General features: G+C 44.9%; 1 protein-coding gene across 4 annotated transcripts in view; it reads right to left on the reverse strand.

Moving 5' to 3' along the window:
- Positions 1–16,640: 16,640 nt before the first annotated feature.
- Positions 16,641–23,889, reverse strand: part of macroh2a1 (macroH2A.1 histone) — a 44,301-nt gene continuing 37,052 nt past the window's right edge. For all 4 annotated transcript variants that reach the window (XM_084178690.1, XM_084178692.1, XM_084178693.1 and 1 more), the window contains exons 8-9: positions 18,070–18,244; positions 16,641–17,464 (exon numbers count right to left, since the gene is read on the reverse strand). In XM_084178690.1, coding sequence (XP_084034816.1) covers positions 17,299–17,464; positions 18,070–18,244 — 341 coding nt within the window. In that variant the 3' untranslated portion in view covers positions 16,641–17,298. The remainder of the gene's footprint in view (positions 17,465–18,069; positions 18,245–23,889) is intronic.

Here is a 23,889-nt window from a genome sequence, read left to right on the forward strand (position 1 = left end):
CGTTCCCAAAACGGAACCCTATTCCACACGCAGCGCACTACTTTGACTAGAGCCCTGTGTGGGCCCTGGTTAAAATTAGTGCACCCTATAGGGAATAGAGGGCAATATGGGACTCGTCCGTAGTGTGTGCCTATTACTGGGGGGGTATAAAGGTCTGCATGTACTGTATGTCAGGGGGGTGAAACGTCCTCCAGGTTAGGCGTCTGTGAATCTGCCTCAGTGGTCATCTGCCAGCCTCAGCCAACAACTCAACGACACTCACGTCCTTTGTGCACTAACATGGTGCCTTACAACACCTTACATGAAGCCTCATTCATACACGGTACATACGAACGTGTCATTCGTCCTGATCTTGTCCACATTCTGATTGTTGCCCACATTATTTTTTTTGTCGGGTGTAGAACATTAAAAATACATATTGTGATCAGATCTTTACGCCCACCTCCAGAGGTGTTCAGGCACGCATTGTGTCTGGATATCAATCAAGTGTGAACAGATATGAATCGTCAAACCATTTAAATTATAATTATACTATATTATAAAATCATTGACAGGTAGCACCATTGACTTATGGCATCAGTAATTGTCTTAAAATAAATACATTCATATTATCTTGAAAGAATATCTGTCAAATAATTTGCATACAAGGAGGCACCAGCTAATCTGGTCACAATGCCGACACAGCGGACGGATAAGACACATTTTAATACAATGTCTAGGCGCAACAAACCTTGATCAGATAGTGATTGGATCATATTGATTAGATCATGAAATTCACGTTAAAGCAAGGTGTAAACGAGGCTAGAGACAGTACCGGAACAAGACCAATAGAATATTCTATGGCCAGTGGTGTAAAGTACTTAAGTAAAAATACTTTTAAGTACTACTTAAGTAGTTTTTTTGGGCATCTGTACTTTACTATTTATATTTTTGCAAAATTTTACTTCACTACATTCCTAAAGAAAATAATGTACTTTTTACTCCATACATTTTCCCTGACACCCAAAAGTACTCGTTACATTTTGACAGGAAAATGGTCCAATTCACACACTTATCAAGGGAACATCCCTGGTCATCCCTACTGCCTCTGATCTGGAGGACTCACTAAACACAAATGCTTCATTTGTAAATTATGGCTGAGTGTCGGAGCGTGCCCCTGGCTATCCGTAAATAAAAAATAAAAAATAAAAAAATGTGCCGTCTGGTTTGCTTAAAATAAGGAATTTGAAATGGTTTATACTTTTACTTTTGATACTTAAGTATTAAAAGTAAATGGAATTGCTAAAATGTACTTAAGTATCAAAAGTAAAATTATAAACCATTTCAAAATCCTTATTTTAAGCAAACCAGACGGCACATAAAAAAAAAAAAAAAAGAATATTTACGGAAAGTCAGGGGCACGCTCCAACACTCAGCCATAATTTACAAATGAAGCATTTGTGTTTAGTGAGTCCAGCAGATCAGAGGCAGTAGGGATATTTAAAACCAAATACTTGTAGACTTTTACTGAAGTAGTATTTTTATTGGGCGACTTTTACTTTAGTCATTTTCTATTAAGGTATCTTTACTTTTACTCAAGCATGACAATTGAGTACTCTTTCCACCACTGCCCATGGCAGACTCATTCATCAAGTTCAAATAAAGTATAGTTAAGCAACGTAGAGGTGTCAACTCATCCAAATCATACATTATGATCAATATTCATAACCTCTGATTCCCCAGCGATAAGGACATCATCTAATTTCCTTACAACACGACCACCTATCACCAAAACGAATTCCACTAATGGAGGGAAAGCCTTGCCCTCATCCTAACACTTCCTTTATCCCTGATGAGCAATATATCCCTACTTTTCCTTTACCCAAACCAAAATATTTTCCTTTACCCAAACCAAAATATTTTCCTTTACCCAAACTGAAATCCCCAACATGTCTTGAGAGGAGTCTTCAATCAGACAGGATCCATCAGCCCTGTGACAGGCTAGAATCCCCCTAAGCTCCTAATTGCTGTTCATTGTTCTGGTGGATTTTGAACTGTATGGTAATACATGACAGCCCTGGCCTGGGGTCTGGAGTCTGGGACCTGGAGTCTGGGACCTGGAGTCTGGAGTCTGGGACCTGGGGTCTGGGACCTGGAGTCTGGAGCATGGGACCTGGGGCCTGGAGTCTGGAGTCTGGGACCTGGAGTCTGGGACCTGGAGTCTGGGACCTGGAGTCTGGGACCTGGAGTCTGGAGTCTGGGACCTGGAGTCTGGGACCTGGAGTCTGGGACCTGGAGTCTGGAGCATGGGGTCTGGGGCCTGGGACCTGGAGTCTGGGACCTGGAGTCTGGAGTCTGGAGCATGGGACCTGGGGCCTGGAGTCTGGGACCTGGAGTCTGGGACCTGGAGTCTGGAGTCTGGGGCCAGGAGTCTGGAGTCTGGAGTCTGGGGTCTGGAGTCTGGAGTCTGGGACCTGGAGTCTGGGACCTGGAGTCTGGGACCTGGGGCCAGGAGTCTGGAGTCTGGGACCTGGAGTCTGGAGTCTGGGGCCTGGAGTCTGGGGTCTGGAGTCTGGGACCTGGAGTCTGGAGTCTGGGACCTGGAGTCTGGGGCCTGGGACCTGGAGTCTGGAGTCTGGGGTCTGGAGTCTGGAGTCTGGGGTCTGGAGTCTGGGGCCTGGAGTCTGGGGCCTGGAGTCTGGGGCCTGGAGTCTGGGACCTGGAGTCTGGAGTCTGGGGCCTGGAGTCTGGAGTCTGGGGCCTGGAGTCTGGGACCTGGAGTCTGGAGTCTGGGGCCTGGAGTCTGGAGCATGGGACCTGGGGTCTGGAGTCTGGGGCCTGGAGTCTGGAGCATGGGACCTGGAGTCTGGAGTCTGGGGCCTGGAGTCTGGGACCTGGGGTCTGGAGTCTGGGGCCAAGAAGAGAAGCCAGAGCACTGAGTCTCTGTGGCAGCCGGAGAAAAGCCCTAACCTACCCAAACGTCTCTTTGATTCAGCCCTACCTCTACCCCTCAACCCCCCCCCCCCCCCCCCCCCAGCCCAGCCCAGCCCAGCCCAGCCCAGCCCAGCCCAGCCCAACCCAAGATCACCAGGTGTGTTGCACCTGTCTGTCTGTTCCTCTATCTGCCCTGCCTGTGAAGACGGACCCAGACATAATCTATCTTTTCAGCCCAACGCAGCACTGGCGGCATTTAAGCCCAACGCAGCACTGGCGGCATTTAAGCCCATGTTGCACGTCTGTCTGTCTGTCTGTCAGACCAGCCTGACTGAGAATGTCTCTGCTCCCTGCAGCACATCTATAATCATGGACGTCAGAACAGACCTTACTGTATGACATGTGTCTGTGTTAAAGGATCAATGGCCCTGTCTTCACCAGGCTTACCTGACAGGATGTGACTTATGTGCCAAGAAAGCCATGGGACGGGTTGCTTTATAAAAGGGACTTGGGAGGTACATTTGTTGCTGGGCTTGTGCGCACGCACACACACACACACACACACACACACAAGCTCCAGATGAGAGATTTTGACTGGGCCTCCCTCAACAATGTTATTTAGACATTGTTGTTGTTGTTGTGTGTGTGTGTGGTTGCTCAGCACAGTTTATCCTGCTGGACTACATTACATTTACATTTACGTCATTTAGCAGACGCTCTTATCCAGAGCGACTTACATTATTATTATTTTTTTCATACCCCCTGTGGGAATCGAACCCACAACCCTGGCGTTGCAAACGCCATGCTCTATCAACTGAGCTACATCCCTGCCGGCCATTCCCTCGACTATGAGGGAGTATGTGTGGCTAAACACATACTATGACGTAATATTGAACAGTTCATCCATTATAGGCAGACATGTAAGCAAAATGTGTGTGTGCTCGCTTGGTTGGACCCTCAGATCACACACATATCCCTTAGATGGGTGTTGTGGATCAAACATCTCCTGTGTGATTCTCAGCCTGGTCCCTGGTTCGTACTGAAGGCATAGTTCACCATTGGATCCACTGGCAGGATTGAGACCACTGTTGATTTAAGATTAAAAATTTGCCAACTGCGTCACCCAAGTCAATCGTTCAACAAATATCCCCCAACATCCTTTTTTCGAATCCCTTCACATTGGCTGTGGGTGTATGAGAAGATTTGCTCTGGATAAGCCCCTGGAGAACGTTAACTCTTTGCAAGTGCTCCTGTTTCATGAAGTACGTAGTACACAGTATAGGACCTATGGGTCATGAGTCAGTATAGGACCTATGGGTCATGGTCAAAGTACTACTATAAATAGAATAGGGTACCATTTGGGATGCTAGGGTACCATTTGGGATGCTAGGGAACCATTTGGGATGCTAGGGAACCATTTGGGATGCTAGGGAACCATTTGGGATGCTAGGGAACCATTTGGGATGCTAGGGAACCATTTGGGATGCTAGGGAACCATTTGGGATGCTAGGGAACCATTTGGGATGCTAGGGTACCATTTGGGATGCTAGGGAACCATTTGGGATGCTAGGGAACCATTTGGGATGCTAGGGAACCATTTGGGATGCTAGGGAACCATTTGGGATGCTAGGGAACCATTTGGGATGCTAGGGAACCATTTGGGATGCTAGGGAACCATTTGGGATGCTAGGGTACCATTTGGGATGCAGTTCTCATCATCCAGACGGTTCTCCGTACGTTGATACCCAACTCCCATCCATGGCTGTTGTATGGAGCCTAGTGATGTTGTATGGAGCCTAGAGATGTGCTATGGAGCCTAGAGATGTGCTATGGAGCCTAGGGATGTGCTATGGAGCCTAGAGATGTGCTATGGAGCCTAGTGATGTTGTATGGAGCCTAGAGATGTGCTATGGAGCCTAGAGATGTGCTATGGAGCCTAGGGATGTGCTATGGAGCCTAGAGATGTGCTATGGAGCCTAGAGATTTGCTATGGAGCCTAGAGATGTGCTATGGAGTCTAGAGATGTGCTATGGAGCCTAGAGATGTGCTATGGAGCCTAGTGATGTTGTATGGAGCCTAGTGATGTTGTATGGAGCCTAGAGATGTGCTATGGAGCCTAGTGATGTTGTATGGAGCCTAGTGATGTTGTATGGAGCCTAGTGATGTTGTATGGAGCCTAGAGATGTGCTATGGAGTCTAGAGATGTGCTATGGAGCCTAGAGATGTGCTATGGAGCCTAGTGATGTTGTATGGAGCCTAGTGATGTTGTATGTAGCCTAGAGATGTGCTATGGAGTCTAGAGATGTGCTATGGAGCCTAGAGATGTGCTATGGAGCCTAGTGATGTTGTATGTAGCCTAGAGATGTGCTATGGAGCCTAGAGATGTGCTATGGAGCCTAGTGATGTTGTATGGAGCCTAGTGATGTTGTATGGAGCCTAGAGATGTGCTATGGAGCCTAGTGATGTTGTATGGAGCCTAGTGATGTTGTATGGAGCCTAGTGATGTTGTATGGAGCCTAGAGATGTGCTATGGAGCCTAGAGATGTGCTATGGAGCCTAGAGATGTGCTATGGAGCCTAGAGATGTGCTATGGAGCCTAGAGATGTTGTATGGAGCCTAGAGATGTTGTATGGAGCCTAGTGATGTTTTATGGAGCCTAGTGATGTTGTATGTAGCCTAGTGATGTTGTATGGATCCTAGTGATGTTGTATGTAGCCTAGTGATGTTGTATGGAGTCTAGAGATGTGCTATGGAGCCTAGATATGTGCTATGGAGCCTAAAGATGTTGTATGGAGCCTAGTGATGTTGTATGGAGCCTAGAGATGTTGTATGGAGCCTAGTGATGTTGTATGGAGCCTAGTGATGTTGTATGGAGCCTAGTGATGTTGTATGGATCCTAGTGGAGCGGCAGGTAGCTTAGTGGTTAAGAGCATTGTGCCAGTAACCGAAAGGTCGCTGGTTCTAATCCCCAAGCCGACTAGGTGAAAAATCTGCCGATGTGCCCTTGAGCAAGGCACTTAACCCTAATTGCTCCTGTAAGTCGTTCTGGATAAGAGTGTCTGCTAAATGACTAAAATGTAATGTAAATGTAGTGATGTTGTATGTAGCCTAGTGATGTTGTATAGAGCCTAGAGATGTGCTATGGAGCCTAGAGATGTGCTATGGAGTCTTGTGATGTTGTATGGAGCCTAGTGATGTTGTATGTAGCCTAGTGATGTTGTATGGAGTCTAGAGATGTGCTATGGAGCCTAGTGATGTTGTATGGAGCCTAGTGATGTTGTATGGAGCCTAGTGATGTTGTATGGGGCCTAGTGATGTTGTATGGGGCCTAGTGATGTTTTATGGAGCCTAGTGATGTTGTATGGAGCCTAGAGATGTGCTATGGAGCCTAGAGATGTGCTATGGAGCCTAGAGATGTTGTATGGAGCCTAGAGATGTGCTATGGAGTCTAGATATGTTGTATGTAGCCTAGAGATGTGCTATGGAGCCTAGAGATGTGCTATGGAGCCTAGTGATGTTGTATGGAGCCTAGTGATGTTGTATGGAGCCTAGAGATGTGCTATGGAGCCTAGTGATGATGTATGTAGCCTAGTGATGTTGTATAGAGCCTAGAGATGTGCTATGGAGCCTAGAGATGTGCTATGGAGCCTAGAGATGTTGTATGGAGCCTAGAGATGTTGTATGGAGCCTAGTGATGTTGTATGGAGCCTAGTGATGTTGTATGGAGCCTAGTGATGTTGTATGGAGCCTAGTGATGTTGTATGTAGCCTAGTGATGTTGTATGGAGCCTAGAGATGTGCTATGGAGCCTAGAGATGTGCTATGGAGTCTTGTGATGTTGTATGGAGCCTAGAGATGTGCTATGGAGTCTTGTGATGTTGTGTGGAGCCTAGTAATGTTGTATGTAGCCTAGTGATGTTGTATGGAGTCTAGAGATGTGCTATGGAGCCTAGTGATGTTGTGTGGAGCCTAGTGATGTTGTATGGAGCCTAGTGATGTTGTATGGGGCCTAGTGATGTTGTATGGAGCCTAGTGATGTTGTACGGGGCCTAGTGATGTTGTACGGAGCCTAGTGATATTTTATGGACCCTAGTGATGTTTTATGGAGCCTAGTGATGTTGTATGGAGCCTAGTGATGTTGTATGGGGCCTAGTGATGTTGTATGGGGCCTAGTGATGTTTTATGGAGCCTAGTGATGTTGTATGGAGCCTAGAGATGTGCTATGGAGCCTAGAGATGTGCTATGGAGCCTAGAGATGTTGTATGGAGCCTAGAGATGTGCTATGGAGTCTAGATATGTTGTATGTAGCCTAGAGATGTGCTATGGAGCCTAGAGATGTGCTATGGAGCCTAGTGATGTTGTATGGAGCCTAGTGATGTTGTATGGAGCCTAGAGATGTGCTATGGAGCCTAGTGATGTTGTATGTAGCCTAGTGATGTTGTATAGAGCCTAGAGATGTGCTATGGAGCCTAGAGATGTGCTATGGAGCCTAGAGATGTTGTATGGAGCCTAGAGATGTTGTATGGAGCCTAGTGATGTTGTATGGAGCCTAGTGATGTTGTATGGAGCCTAGTGATGTTGTATGTAGCCTAGTGATGTTGTATGGAGCCTAGAGATGTGCTATGGAGCCTAGAGATGTGCTATGGAGTCTTGTGATGTTGTATGGAGCCTAGAGATGTGCTATGGAGTCTTGTGATGTTGTGTGGAGCCTAGTAATGTTGTATGTAGCCTAGTGATGTTGTATGGAGTCTAGAGATGTGCTATGGAGCCTAGTGATGTTGTGTGGAGCCTAGTGATGTTGTATGGAGCCTAGTGATGTTGTATGGGGCCTAGTGATGTTGTATGGAGCCTAGTGATGTTGTACGGGGCCTAGTGATGTTGTACGGAGCCTAGTGATATTTTATGGACCCTAGTGATGTTTTATGGAGCCTAGTGTGGACAGTCAGTGGCGTCCAGCGGACTGGTCTAGATGGTTTTGGTGACAGATCCACCCTGTCTGTCACACTGGCGTGTTTCTTCATTTCTACTCACAAAAATCTGCATTCCACTTATACATACTGGAACCCCCCTGCTAGCATTTAGGTTGTGTGTTGTGCATAGGCGGTGGATGAGCTTCTGACTTCTCTAAAGAAAGGTGAGCTCACAATTATCTCGGGGGCAACCTCTTCCCCCCTCCCTCTCTCTCGCTCGCTCCACGGTCCCAGCATTCACCTTATACACAGGCACACAGACACACAGGTATCACCACGCATGGAGATTAATGACTTCACTCACTGACAATGATCCAAGAAGTTCAAGGGTGAGCCCCTTTTCAATGTGTTCAATAGAAACAGCATATTTGCGGCCTACTTGTGTAAAGGGCGTTCAGCTGTCAGCTTCTTTCCCAGCGAGAGGACTGGTTTTTTTTCTCTTCATGCCGACCTTTCCATGCTTTGATGCCCTTCATTTAGCCTGTCAACAGTGATGACACGTGCCATTTATCAGTTCCTCCATATATTGTGTGAGGCATGTTTTCCAAATCGAACAAGAACAAGCAGGTTTGTTTCGCTCAAACATAGCTGCTCGATAAAGCATAGCCCACTGAATATTTCAGCCTTTTTACAGTCAAAAGATTCTTTTGAATCTACAAAGCTGGGAATAATATAATTTGGTATTCATAAAGGCAGCAGTCCAGATCCCTTCCTGTCAGTCAGCGTAGTCTTGTTATTTTATCCCCTGGGTCTCCAAGCGGCACTCATTTCTGCGCAGGCGCATATATCAGCTCAAAAGGGAGTGACAGAATAACTGTGTCTATCTGTAACTCCATCTCTGGGTGAATGACAACGACGTCGATAGCGACGGTTTGAACAAATCCTCCCTGTCGGCTGGTGGAATCCTCCGTGGCTCCTTTGCTCTGCTATATGCCATACGCCCATCCATGAATCACCTTGAGTTTAATCATCTGCAGATACTAGAGAGAAGAGACCTCAAGGGCTGGAGTTTATCTGTGTGCCTGACCCTTTGATCTGGCCTATAGATTAACCTTGGTAGACAAAGACAGGTTGGAGATAGACGGGTGAGGCTGGGGTGTGGGGGGGGGGGGGGGGGGGGGGAGGAGAGAGGGAGGAGGTGGAGGGAGGTGGAGGAGGAGAGCGCTCAGAAACCACAGCCTGACCCCTAAGAACCTGGCAAGTCCAATAAAAGTCCACTGGTAAACAATTTACTACCCCAGCAGTGATACATCACTTGACCCGTCCTGGTATTCCCACGAGGTTGAGAGGTGCCTGCGCCTTTTTCCCTGTTATTCAGTAGGTCAGGTACTACTGAGATCTGCTAAAACAAGCAGGGAGAGCTTTACCTTAGTCATAGGGCAAAGCTCAACAAAGGCGGCATGATGATTAAAATAAATCTCTTTGTAACCATCTTGAGAAAACATTTTTATAGCTATATAAGTTAATGGCTTTTCATTCTTATCCGGAAAGGGATTCGAGTAACGTTCTATAGATATTACACTGCCTTAATAAAAAAATAGGTGAGATCAATAAGTTACTGTGACACAATCCTGGCCATTTAAAGTAAATGTTTTATAGATATCACACTACCTTTGTAAAACAAAAATAATTGGAAGATGACTCTTAATTACAATTCTGTGCAAGGTTGTTTGCTTACTTCAACGATTTCTATAAAAAGATTACTGTGACACAACCCTGGCCCCACTGGAATAAAAAAAAAAAAAAAAAAAAAAAAAAAAAAACTAAAAACAGAACATAAAGTTGAAGTCGGATGTTTATATACACTTAGGTTGGAGTCATTAAAAATCGTTTTTTCAACCACTCCACACATTTCTTGTTAACAAACTATCGTTTTGGCAAGTCGGTTAGGACATCTACTTTGTGGATGACACAAGTCAATTTTCCCCCAAAAAACTTACAGACAGATTATTTCACTTATAATTCACTGTATCACAATTCCAGTGGGTCAGAAGTTTACATATACTGAGTTGACTGTGCTTTTAAACAGCTTGGAAAATTCCAGAAAATTATGTCATGGCTTTAGAAGCTTCTGATAGGCTAATTGACATAATTTGAGTCAATTGGAGGTGTACCTGTGGATGTATTTCAAGGCCTACCTTCAAACTCAGTGCCTCTTTGCTTGACATCATGGGAAAATCAAAAGAAATCAGCCAAGACCTCAGGAAAAAATTGTAGACCTCCACAAGTCTGGTTCATCCTTGGGAGCAATTTCCAAACGGCTGAAGATACCACGTTCGTCTGTACAAACAATAGTACGCAAGTATAAACACCATGGGACCACGCAGCCGTCATACCACTCAGGAAGGAGATGCGTTCTGTCTCCTAGAGATGAACGTACTTTGGTGCGAAAAGTGCAAATCAATCCCAGAACAACAGCAAAGGACCTTGTGAAGATGCTGGAGGAAAAAGGTACAAAATTATCTATATCCACAGTAAAACAAGTTCTATATCGACATACCCTGAAAGGCCGCTCAGCAAGGAAGAAGCCACTGCTCCAAAACCGCCATAAAAAAGCCAGACTACGGTTTGCATCTGCCCATGGGGACAAAGATCGTACTTTTTGGAGAAATGTCCTCTGGTCTGATGAAACAAAAATAGAACTGTTTGGCCAAAATGACCATCATTATGTTTGGAGGAAAAAGGAGAATGCTTGCAAGCCGAAGAACACCATCTCAACCGGGAAGCACAGGGGTGGCAGCATCATGCTGTGAGGGTGCTTTGCTGCAGGAGGGACTGGTGCACTTCACAAAATAGATGGCATCATGAAGAAGGAAAATTATGTGGATATATTGAAGCAACATCTCAAGACATCAGTCAGGACGTTAAAGCTTGGTCGCAAATGGGTCATCCAAATGGACAATGACCCTAAGCATACTTCCAATGTTGTGGCAAAACGGCTTAAGGACAACAAAGTCAAGGTATTGGAGTGGCCATCACAAATCCCTGACCTCATCCTATAGAAAATCTGTGGGCAGAACTGAAAAAGCGTGTGTGAGCAAGGAGGCCTACAAACCTGACTCAGTTACACCAGCTCTGTCAGGAGGAATGGGCCGAAATTCACCCAAGTTATTGTGGGAAGCTTGTGGAAGGCTACCCGAAACGTTTGACCCAAGTTAAACAATTTAAAGGCAATGCTACCAAATACTAATTGAGTGTATGTAAACTTCTGATCCCACTGGGAATGTGATGAAAGAAAGAAAAGCTGAAATATATCATTCTCTCTACTATTATTCTGACATTTCACATTCTTAAAATAAAGTGGTGACCCTAACTGACCTAAGACAGGGAATTATTACTAGGATTAAATGTCAGGAAATGTGAAAAACTGAGTTTAAATGTATAAGGTGTATGTCAACTTCCTACTTCAACTGTATATTGCCAGCTCTGCAACTCCTGAAACAGACACCAAATGAGGCCTAGTTTCCCTAATAAACTACGTAGATATGCACTAACAGTGCTGTAACAGACAGGGAGACAGCAACACTAATGTGGAGTGGGAGTCTCTGTCCAGCACTGGGAACCCAAGTGCTTGTTGTTCTGGCGCAGTTTGTTGTTCTGGCGCAGTTTGTTGTTCTGGCGCCGTTTGTTGTTCTGGCGCCGTTTGTTGTTCTCCCAACACCGCTGTACAGTCACATGGGCCGTGATCGGCAACACACAGATATCTGAAGTCTAAACACATTCTACAGTGCTGTTATTCTCCCCTAGCGTTAGACTGGTGCTGTTATTCTCCCCTAGCGTTAGACTGGTGCTGTTATTCTCCCCTAGCGTTAGACTGGTGCTGTTATTCTCCCCTAGCGTTAGACTGGTGCTGTTATTCTCCCCTAGCGTTAAGACTGGTGCTGTTATTCTCCCCTAGCGTTAGACTGGTGCTGTTATTCTCCCCTAGCGTTAGACTGGTGCTGTTATTCTCCCCTAGCGTTAGACTGGTGCTGTTATTCTCCCCTAGCGTTAAGACTGGTGCTGTTATTCTCCCCTAGCGTTAGACTGGTGCTGTTATTCTCCCCTAGCGTTAGACTGGTGCTGTTATTCTCCCCTAGCGTTAAGACTGGTGCTGTTATTCTCCCCTAGCGTTAGACTGGTGCTGTTATTCTCCCCTAACGTTAGACTGGTGCTGTTATTCTCCCCTAGCGTTAGACTGGTGCTGTTATTCTCCCCTAGCGTTAAGACTGGTGCTGTTATTCTCCCCTAGCGTTAGACTGGTGCTGTTATTCTCCCCTAGCGTTAGACTGGTGCTGTTATTCTCCCCTAGCGTTAAGACTGGTGCTGTTATTCTCCCCTAGCGTTAAGACTGGTGCTGTTATTCTCCCCTAGCGTTAAGACTGGTGCTGTTATTCTCCCCTAGCGTTAAGACTGGTGCTGTTATTCTCCCCTAGCGTTAAGACTGGTGCTGTTATTCTCCCCTAGCGTTAAGACTGGTGCTGTTATTCTCCCCTAGCGTTAAGACTGGTGCTGTTATTCTCCCCTAGCGTTAGACTGGTGCTGTTATTCTCCCCTAGCGTTAGACTGGTGCTGTTATTCTCCCCTAGCGTTAGACTGGTGCTGTTATTCTCCCCTAGCGTTAGACTGGTGCTGTTATTCTCCCCTAGCGTTAGACTGGTGCTGTTATTCTCCCCTAGCGTTAGACTGGTGCTGTTATTCTCCCCTAGCGTTAGACTGGTGCTGTTATTCTCCCCTAGCGTTAAGACTGGTGCTGTTATTCTCCCCTAGCGTTAGACTGGTGCTGTTATTCTCCCCTAGCGTTAAGACTGGTGCTGTTATTCTCCCCTAGCGTTAAGACTGGTGCTGTTATTCTCCCCTAGCGTTAAGACTGGTGCTGTTATTCTCCCCTAGCGTTAAGACTGGTGCTGTTATTCTCCCCTAGCGTTAGACTGGTGCTGTTATTCTCCCCTAGCGTTAGACTGGTGCTGTTATTCTCCCCTAGCGTTAGACTGGTGCTGTTATTCTCCCCTAGCGTTAGACTGGTGCTGTTATTCTCCCCTAGCGTTAGACTGGTGCTGTTATTCTCCCCTAGCGTTAGACTGGTGCTGTTATTCTCCCCTAGCGTTAGACTGGTGCTGTTATTCTCCCCTAGCGTTAGACTGGTGCTGTTATTCTCCCCTAGCGTTAGACTGGTGCTGTTATTCTCCCCTAGCGTTAGACTGGTGCTGTTATTCTCCCCTAGCGTTAGACTGGTGCTGTTATTCTCCCCTAGCGTTTAGACTGGTGCTGTTATTCTCCCCTAGCGTTAGACTGGTGCTGTTATTCTCCCCTAGCGTTAAGACTGGTGCTGTTATTCTCCCCTAGCGTTAGACTGGTGCTGTTATCCTCCCCTAGCGTTAGACTGGTGCTGTTATTCTCCCCTAGCGTTAGACTGGTGCTGTTATCCTCCCCTAGCGTTAGACTGGTGCTGTTATTCTCCCCTAGCGTTAGACTGGTGCTGTTATTCTCCCCTAGCGTTAGACTGGTGCTGTTATTCTCCCCTAGCGTTAGACTGGTGCTGTTATTCTCCCCTAGCGTTAGACTGGTGCTGTTATTCTCCCCTAGCGTTAAGACTGGTGCTGTTATTCTCCCCTAGCGTTAAGACTGGTGCTGTTATTCTCCCCTAGCGTTAGACTGGTGCTGTTATTCTCCCCTAGCGTTAGACTGGTGCTGTTATTCTCCCCTAGCGTTAGACTGGTGCTGTTATTCTCCCCTAGCGTTAGACTGGTGCTGTTATTCTCCCCTAGCGTTAGACTGGTGCTGTTATTCTCCCCTAGCGTTAGACTGGTGCTGTTATTCTCCCCTAGCGTTAGACTGGTGCTGTTATTCTCCCCTAGCGTTAGACTGGTGCTGTTATTCTCCCCTAGCGTTAGACTGGTGCTGTTATTCTCCCCTAGCGTTAAGACTGGTGCTGTTATTCTCCCCTAGCGTTAGACTGGTGCTGTTATCCTCCCCTAGCGTTAGACTGGTGCTGTTATTCTCCCCTAGCGTTAGACTGGTGCTGTTATCCTCCCCTAGCGTTAGACTGGTGCTGTTATTCTCCCCTAGCGTTAAGACTGGTGCTGTTATTCTCCCCTAGCGTTAGACTGGTGCTGTTATTCTCCCCTAGCGTTAGACTGGTGCTGTTATTCTCCCCTAGCGTTAGACTGGTGCTGTTATTCTCCCCTAGCGTTAGACTGGTGCTGTTATTCTCCCCTAGCGTTAGACTGGTGCTGTTATTCTCCCCTAGCGTTAGACTGGTGCTGTTATTCTCCCCTAGCGTTAGACTGGTGCTGTTATTCTCCCCTAGCGTTAGACTGGTGCTGTTATTCTCCCCTAGCGTTAGACTGGTGCTGTTATTCTCCCCTAGCGTTAGACTGGTGGCTCTCTCTGGGCCTTTTGCACGGTTTAACCAGATTAGAGCTGCATATTCCCAATCTCCTTTTGGTTGGCTGTGGGGTCAGCGGGGGGGGGGGGGGGGGGGGGTTGGCTTTAAACTCCACAGATGAAGAAAATAAAGCAGTATGCCCCTCCATTGCAGCTGAGGTCTAGCTGGGATTGCATTTAATTTATTATTGTAAGCCAGGGAATCAGGCCATCAAAACGAACAAAACTATCAGGTTTCCTGTGCTGACTGGTCCACAGTGCGACGGGGCGAAGCCTATCAGGTTTCCTGTGCTGACTGGTCCACAGTGCGACGGGGCGAAGCCTGAGATCTGCCTTAACCGTTTGCTGCTGTTTGGAGACGAGTGGCAACACTCTGGCTGTTCCTCCTAATTCATACGCTGACGCTCGGAGACCGCAGGCCCAGAAACACAAGCAAAACACAGGCAGGCATGGCAGAGTGACAGTTGCTAAGAAGTGCCACTCCCTCCTTCACTACTTTCGTGTAACTTTCCCTTCGGCCCATCGTATTGGCTGTGGATGGAACTGGAGTTCCCAGTTCCGTGAGTTCCATGAAAGCTTAGTAGATCCGATATGTTCTCAACGGTAGTGGAAGAAGGTACTGTATCTATGTAAGCAGGGTGGCCATATTGGATAGGAAACCTACTGCCTACTGCTACTTAGCCACTGACTGTTCTCTACTTAGCTCAACCACTTTAGGTAGGAAGAATTCCTTTTCAATACTTTCATATGATTGGAGAGTCAGGAAGAACTGGTTCTCCATTCATATTGCCATTTCGCACAGAACATGATGCGGGCGAATAAAAATACAACAAAACTCCAAGTCCTCACATGACACAGACCACATAAGACTAGGCCAGGATCAGCTCCAACTTCATACCAGGCACACAACCTCCGCCACATTCACCAATATCCAGCTCTTTTCAAATGACTGACGCTTGCATACATTGACAGAAAACAATCCAGTGGAACCCAAAAACACTTTAGCAGAAACACGGAGTAATTAAGATAAATCACCAGTGGTTTGAACAGGGGCTGGTGTATGTATCTGAGAGAGGGTCCCACAGCATAATGAAGGAGGCATTACATTCCTTTCACGAACACTGGCAAGATCTTTGATGACCAGCTTCTTAACGTCCTTGATCTTCGCCAGTGTTTGTTTTTCACTCTGTAATTTTTTCTCTCTCGCAAAGAATACAATTTAAATCTGCAAGGGACTCTGGGAACGCGGCCCTGTTCACAGGGCGGAGGACTGGCCCCGGCCTTGTACAGATGCTTTGAATTTACAGAGCTTTCCCTGCGAGAGGAGGGGGGGGGACCTTGCCTGTATTTCCTGGGGATTAGTCGTCAGATGGGCGCCCTTCGAGGAGGTCCTGGGTCTCTGCCTCCCTCTCTCTCTCTCACTGTGGCGCTGGGAAAGTGACCCCCGTCTGACTCCTGGTCCTCAGAGCGCCCTGCCAACATAGCCCCAGGATGAGACCGAGGCCTAGGGTCTCTGCGCCCACCGCCTTCACACTACTTAAAATGGTAGTAGGCTACAACAGCTAGTCCTCCATGCTCGCTCATTCACACAGACAGACACACACGCACACACTTTCTGATATGGTTACATTAGTTACTAGAGAGTATAAAAAAAACATTGTTTTCAATATATGTTACTGGATTGGATAGTCCTGTATTTTCATGTTTTGCAATATTAAGAAAGCTTTTATTTTTCTTCAAGTCATCATTAGAAAGATATTGAATATTCCAAAACGCAAGTGGTGCTTACAGCAATTAGTTAATGCAGCATCCATTCTGATCCACTCATTGTATCAGACACTTCATTTTGGACATCTTAATGAAAAGAGGTCTTTCCAGCACAAAATGGCTCTGTGAAAGACCCCACTCCTGACGATAGGGAGCCATCTACTGGTGAGAGAGAGAGGACTCATTGCCTGTGAGCAAAGAGAGGACTAATTGCCTGTGAGCAAAGAGAGGACTAATTGCATGTGAGCAGAGAGGGGACTAATTGCCTGCGAGCCGAGAGGGGACTAATTGCATGTGAGCAGAGAGGGGACTAATTGCATGTGAGCAGAGAGAGGACTAATTGCGTGTAAGCAGAGAGGGGACTAATTGCCTGCGAGCCGAGAGGGGACTAATTGCATGCGAGCCGAGAGGGGACTAATTGCCTGTGAGCATAGAGGACTAATTGCCTGTGAGCAAAAGCCTGTACAACTTCTTTCAACTCCTCAAACAAAATGCTATATTATGTCAATAGCTTTATAGCTCAATAAAAACACAAATAACTATTTTCTTTTCAAATAAGTTTTTCTTTTAGAGTTGGCAAAGTGAAAATCAGAATAAAAACTAACCGTTTAAAAAAAGGAAAACCTTGTCACTGTAATATTTTACTAAAACATTTCACACACTCCATCTAGTGTATACCACTGGTAATACATCATGAACATAAAACGTTCTGTTCCAATTAAAAAAGAGACAAATTTAGAGACAAATCTCTACCACAGTATTGCAAACACTTGGAATGCAACCCTTTCAGTTTTAGCACACAGAACTTAAGTAATAATTAGCCCACAGAACTTCAGTTTTAGCACAAGGAACTTAAGTAATCATTAGCACATAGAACTTCAATTTTTAGCACAAGGAACTTAAGTACCACCATCCTGATCGAACAGGGCCTTGCTCAGTGCGACGCAACATTACAGAACATTCAGATAGAAACAAACAGAACAGACTCTGTCGTGTACAATAAAGGGGAATCATGTCAGAGAGAAGACAACATTCAGAACGTTTGTGCCCTTCTGAGCGGGACCCGGGTCTGACGCCACCAGGGACAGAGTGACATCTGAACTCCATGTCAAACAACAACTTCAAGGATATATCTCAACAAATAAAATAAAATATAATCCAAATAATTTCCTCTCAATAAAGTTTTTTTTTTTTTTTTTTTTTATCACTGGTAAACATCTTTCATTTTTCTCTCAAAAAAAAAAATCCAAAACAAGCCTGTAGTAATGCAATGGGGAGGTAGCTTAGTTTGTGTCGAGCTTGGCCATTTCCTGCACATAGATCCCTATGCTCTCGCTGTCGAACAGCACAAAGTAAACCGTCTTGATGGAAGAGGACATGGTGGCAACAAAGTAGCTGGAGATGGCTTTCAAAATGAGCTGGGCAGCCGTCTGCTTCGGGAAGCCATTCCTGAGGGAAGAAATAATAATAATACAATTATATTCATTTATTTCACTTTTATAGCGCTTTTCATTACATAAAGAATATCGAGGGGGGGAAAGAGACAAGCAATATAGAAAAACTAAAACAAACCATTCATGAGTAGATGAAGATCAGGACAAAAGGGTCAAATAACTGATTATGACGACAGTAAGTGTCAAATTGTTAGTTGTAAAGCTTTTCCTTAAGTTATCAGGAGAAATGGGACTGTTAAGGTTGGTGAATTGACATCCTAAAGTGATAGTCATTTTCAATACATCACAATAATAATAATAATAATAATAATAATAATAATGCCATTTAGCAGACGCTTTTATCCAAAGCGACTTTTACAGTCATGTGTGCATACATTTTTACTGTATCACAGCAAGCCATATTACATACTACTATACCAACGTATGGATCATACCTTAATGTGACAACCATTACTTCAACCAAAACAGTAAAATGAAGTAGCATGCTTTTCATGGTGACAAGCATCATGGTGATAACCATGTGGATGGATACCATGGAGACACAAAGGCCTTAGGAGCGTGTTGAGGCTTGTTGCTAGGGGAGGGGAGGTTATATAGTACCTTCCACTGCCAATCGAAGGGAAGGCCACAGACTTGAGCTTCTTCTCGTCAGCCAGGGCCAGGCAGTTCTTCACAGTCTTCTCCAGCAGTTCCTCACACTTGTCCGAACCCCAGCCTGGACTGTTGCAGTGGATCACAAACTTGGCAGGGAGTCCATAGCCAGAGGACAGCACCGCTACCAGATGAAGACAGAGAGGCAGAAGAGAGAGAGAGAAACAGAGAGGAGAGAGAGAGAAACAGAGAGGAGAGAGAGAAACAGAGAGGAGAGAGAGAGAAAGTGAGACAGAAATGAGTATTAGCCTTCTTCCGCATGTGTTGAATTTTCCCCTAAGTGTGAAGAAAACTGACAGAAGAATTCCAAAATACTGACATATTGCAAATTCACACTCACGATACACAATTACAACATTCATGTCAAATAATGAATAAGGAAAGAGAGAAGAGAAGAGAAAGAAGGGGGGAGGGGGGAATGCTCCGATAGCTTGATGCTGCTGATACCAGGGAAATAGACGAGGAGGGTTGGAGAAATCACTTCTCCAGAGGGACTGAGCTCTTGGAAGCCGCATGAAAGGTTGGCCGCCAGAGAAAGAGAGAGGCAAGGGGGAGGGAAGGAGAGAGAGAGAGACACTTTCCCCCCCCCCTCAGGGCTGGAGGTAATTGAGTGACTGTGTTCATCTCTGGAGCACACAGCATCAGGAAAGCCCCCTCCCCCTCTCCCCACACTAACTCATCTGAAGGCCCTGATGCTGTGAAGTGAAATACCCTCCATTTGGACTTCATTAGGCCTCTGTGAGCGTGTGACTGGCCTGGACTGGCTTAAGACAAAGTTAACCAAAAAAGTTGATCTCCAGATGGAGGCGGAGAGCCAGATATGGTGTGACTTGAACATGATTTACTGAGCGCATTTACTGACTGACTGTATAGAGGGAGAGTTAATGATGACTGGCTGACTGTATAGAGGGAGAGTTAATGATGACTGGCTGACTGTATAGAGGGAGAGTTAATGATGACTGACTGACAGTATAGAGGGAGAGTTAATGATGACTGACACTGTATAGAGGGAGAGTTAATGATGACTGGCTGACTGTATAGAGGGAGAGTTAATGATGACTGACTGACAGTATAGAGGGAGAGTTAATGATGACTGACACTGTATAGAGGGAGAGTTAATGATGACTGACACTGTATAGAGGGAGAGTTAATGATGCCTGACTGACTGACTGTATAGAGGGGGAGTTAATGATGACTGACTGACTGTATAGAGGGGGAGTTAATGATGACTGACTGACTGTATAGAGGGAGAGTTAATGATGACTGACTGACTGTATAGAGGGGGAGTTAATGATGACTGACTGACTGTATAGAGGGGGAGTTAATGATGACTGACTGACTGTATAGAGGGAGAGTTAATGATGACTGACACTGTATAGAAGGAGAGTTAATGATGACTGACTGACTGTATAGAGGGGGAGTTAATGATGACTGACTAACTGTATAGAGGGGGAGTTAATGATGACTGACTGACTGTATAGAGGGGGAGTTAATGATGACTGACTGACTGTATAGAGGGGGAGTTAATGATGACTGACTGACTGTATAGAGGGAGAGTTAATGATGACTGACTGACTATATAGAGGGAGAGGTAATGATGACTGACTGTATAGAGGGGGAGTTAATGATGACTGACTGTATAGAGGGGGAGTTAATGATGACTGACTGTATAGAGGGGGAGTTAATGATGACTGACTGTATAGAGGGGGAGTTAATGATGACTGACTGACTGTAAATAAGGGGAATTAATGATGACTAACTGTATAGAGGGGGAGTTGATGACGACTGACTGACTAGAGGGGGAGTTAATGATGACTGACTGATTTTATAGAGGGAGAGTTCATGATGACTGACTGACTGACTGTATAGAGGGAGAGGTAATGATGACTGACTGATTGTAAAGAGGGGAGTTAATGATGACTGACTGCATAGAAGGGGAGTTAATGATGACTGACTGACTGTATAGAGGGGGAGTTAATGATGACACTGTATAGAGGGGGAGTCAATGATGACTGACTGTATAGAGGGGGAGTTAATGATGACTGATTGACTGTAGAGAAGTGGAGTTAATGATGCGTGACTGACTGTAGAGAGGGAGAGTTAATGATGCCTGACTGACTGTGTAGAGGGAGAGTTAATGACTGACTGACCGTATAGAAGGGGAGTTAATGATGACTGACCGTATAGAGGGAGAGTTAATGATGACTGACAGACTGTATAGAGGGAGAGTTAATGATGACTGACTGACTGTATAGAGGGAGAGTTAATGATGACTGACTGACTGTATAGAGGGAGAGTTAATGATGACTGACTGACTGTATAGAGGGGGAGTTAATGATGACTGACTGTATAGAGGGATTATTAATGATGACTGACTGTATAGAGGGAGAGTAATTGATGACTGACAGTGTATAAAGAGAGAGTTAATGTTCACTGAATGACTGTATAGAGGGAGAGGTAATGATGACTGACTGTATAGAAAGGGAGTTAATGATGACTGTCTGACTGTATAGAGGGAGAGTTAATGATGACACTGTATAGAGGGGGAGTTAATGATGAATGACTGAGTGTATAAAGGGAGAGTTAATGATGACTGACCGTATAGAGGTAGAGTTAATTATGACTGACAGACTGTATAGAGGGGGAGTTAATGATGACTGACTGTATAGAGGGGGAGTGAATGATGACTGACTGTATAGATGGGGAGTTAATGATGACTGACTGTATAGATGGGGAGTTAATGATGACTGACTGTATAGAGGGGGAGTAATTGATGACTGACTGACTGTATAGAGGGGGAGTTAATGATGACTGACTGATTTTATAGAGGGAGAGTTAATGATGACTGACTGATTTTATAGAGGGAGAGTTAATGATGACTGACTGACTGTATAGAGGGAGAGTTAATGATGACTGACTGTATAGAGGGGGAGTTAATGATGACTGACTGTATAGAGGGGGAGTTAATGATGACTGACTGTATAGAGGGGGAGTTAATGATGACTGACTGTATAGAGGGGGAGTTAATGATGACTGACTGTATAGAGGGGGAGTTAATGATGACTGACTGTATAGATGGGGAGTTAATGATGACTGACTGTATAGAGGGGGAGTAATTGATGACTGACTGACTGTATAGAGGGAGAGTTAATGACTGACTGTATAGAGGGGGAGTTAATGATGCCTGACTGACTGTAGAGAGGGAGAGTTAATGATGATTGACTGATTTTATAGAGGGAGAGTTAATGATGACTGACTGATTTTATAGAGGGAGAGTTAATGATGACTGACTGATTTTATAGATGGAGAGTTAATGATGACTGACTGACTGTATAGAGGGGGAGTTAATGATGACTGACTGACTGTATAGAGGGGGAGTTAATGATGACTGACTGACTGTATAGAGGGAGAGTTAATGATGACTGACTGACTGTATAGAGGGAGAGTTAATGATGACTGACTGACTGTATAGAGGGAGAGTTAATGACTGACTGTATAGAGGGAGAGTTAATGATGACTGTCTGACTGTATAGAGGGGGAGTTAATGATGACTGACTGTATAGAGGGGGAGTTAATGATGACTGACTGACTGACTGACTGTAAAGAGGGAGAGTTAATGATGACTGACTGACTTTATAGAGGGAGAGTTAATGATGACTGACTGTATAGAGGGAGAGTAATTGATGACTGACTGTATAGAGGGAGAGTTAATGATGACTGACTGACTGTATAGAGGAAGAGTTAATGATGACTGACTGACTGTATAGAGGGAGAGATAATGATGACTGACTGACTGTATAGAGGGAGAGATAATGATGACTGACTGTATAGAGGGAGAGTTAATGATGACTGACTGACTGTATAGAGGGGGAGTTAATGATGACTGACTGTATAGAGGGATTATTAATGATGACTGACTGTATAGAGGGAGAGTAATTGATGACTGACAGTGTATAAAGAGAGAGTTAATGTTCACTGAATGACTGTATAGAGGGAGAGGTAATGATGACTGACTGTATAGAGGGAGAGTAATTGATGACTGACTGACTGTAGAGGGGGAGTTAATGATGACTGACTGTATAGAAAGGGAGTTAATGATGACTGTCTGACTGTATAGAGGGGGAGTTAATGATGACACTGTATAGAGGGGGAGTTAATGATGAATGACTGAGTGTATAAAGGGAGAGTTAATGATGACTGACCGTATAGAGGGAGAGGTAATGATGACTGACTGATTGTAAAGAGGGGAGTTAATGATGACTGACTGTATAGAGGGAGAGTTAATGACTGACTGATTGACTGTATAGAGGGGGAGTTAATGATGACTGACTGTATAGAGGGGGAGTTAATGATGACTGACTGCATAGAAGGGGAGTTAATGATGACTGACTGACTGTATAGAGGGGGAGTTAATGATGACACTGTATAGAGGGGGAGTCAATGATGACTGACTGTATAGAGGGAGAGTTAATGATGACTGACTGACTGTATAGAGGGGGAGTTAATGATGACTGACTGTATAGAGGGATTATTAATGATGACTGACTGTATAGATGGGGAGTTAATGATGCCTGACTGACTGTAGAGAGGGAGAGTTAATGATGCCTGACTGACTGTATAGAGGGAGAGTTAATGATGACTGACTGATTTTATAGAGGGAGAGTTAATGATGACTGACTGATTTTATAGAGGGAGAGTTAATGATGACTGACTGACTGTATAGAGGGAGAGTTAATGATGACTGACTGACTGTATAGAGGGGGAGTTAATGATGACTGACTGTATAGAGGGGGAGTTAATGATGACTGACTGTATAGAGGGGGAGTTAATGATGACTGACTGTATAGAGGGGGAGTTAATGATGACTGACTGTATAGAGGGAGAGTTAATGATGACTGACTGACTTTATAGAGGGAGAGTTAATGATGACTGACTGTATATAGGGAGAGTTAATGATGACTGACTGTATAGAGGGAGAGTTAATGATGACTGACTGACTGTATAGAGGGGGAGTTAATGATGACTGACTGTATAGAGGGATTATTAATGATGACTGACTGTATAGATGGGGAGTTAATGATGCCTGACTGACTGTAGAGAGGGAGAGTTAATGATGCCTGACTGACTGTATAGAGGGAGAGTTAATGATGACTGACTGATTTTATAGAGGGAGAGTTAATGATGACTGACTGATTTTATAGAGGGAGAGTTAATGATGACTGACTGACTGTATAGAGGGAGAGTTAATGATGACTGACTGACTGTATAGAGGGGGAGTTAATGATGACTGACTGTATAGAGGGGGAGTTAATGATGACTGACTGTATAGAGGGGGAGTTAATGATGACTGACTGTATAGAGGGGGAGTTAATGATGACTGACTGTATAGAGGGAGAGTTAATGATGACTGACTGACTTTATAGAGGGAGAGTTAATGATGACTGACTGTATAGAGGGATTATTAATGATGACTGACTGTATAGAGGGATAGTAATTGATGACTGACAGTGTATAAAGAGAGAGTTAATGTTAACTGAATAGAGGGAGAGGTAAGGATGACTGACTGATTTTATAGAGGGAGAGTTCATGATGACTGACTGACTGACTGTATCAGTCATAGAGGGGGAGTTAATGATGCCTGACTGACTTTATAGAGGGGGAGTTAATGATGACTGACTGACTGTATAGAGGGGGAGTTCATGATGACTGACTGACTGTATAGAGGGGGAGTTAATGATGACTGACTGTATAGAGGGATTATTAATGATG

Source organism: Coregonus lavaretus (genome assembly GCF_964263955.1).
Source record: "Coregonus lavaretus genome assembly, chromosome: 15".
In the NCBI taxonomy this organism is placed as follows: domain Eukaryota; kingdom Metazoa; phylum Chordata; class Actinopteri; order Salmoniformes; family Salmonidae; genus Coregonus; species Coregonus lavaretus.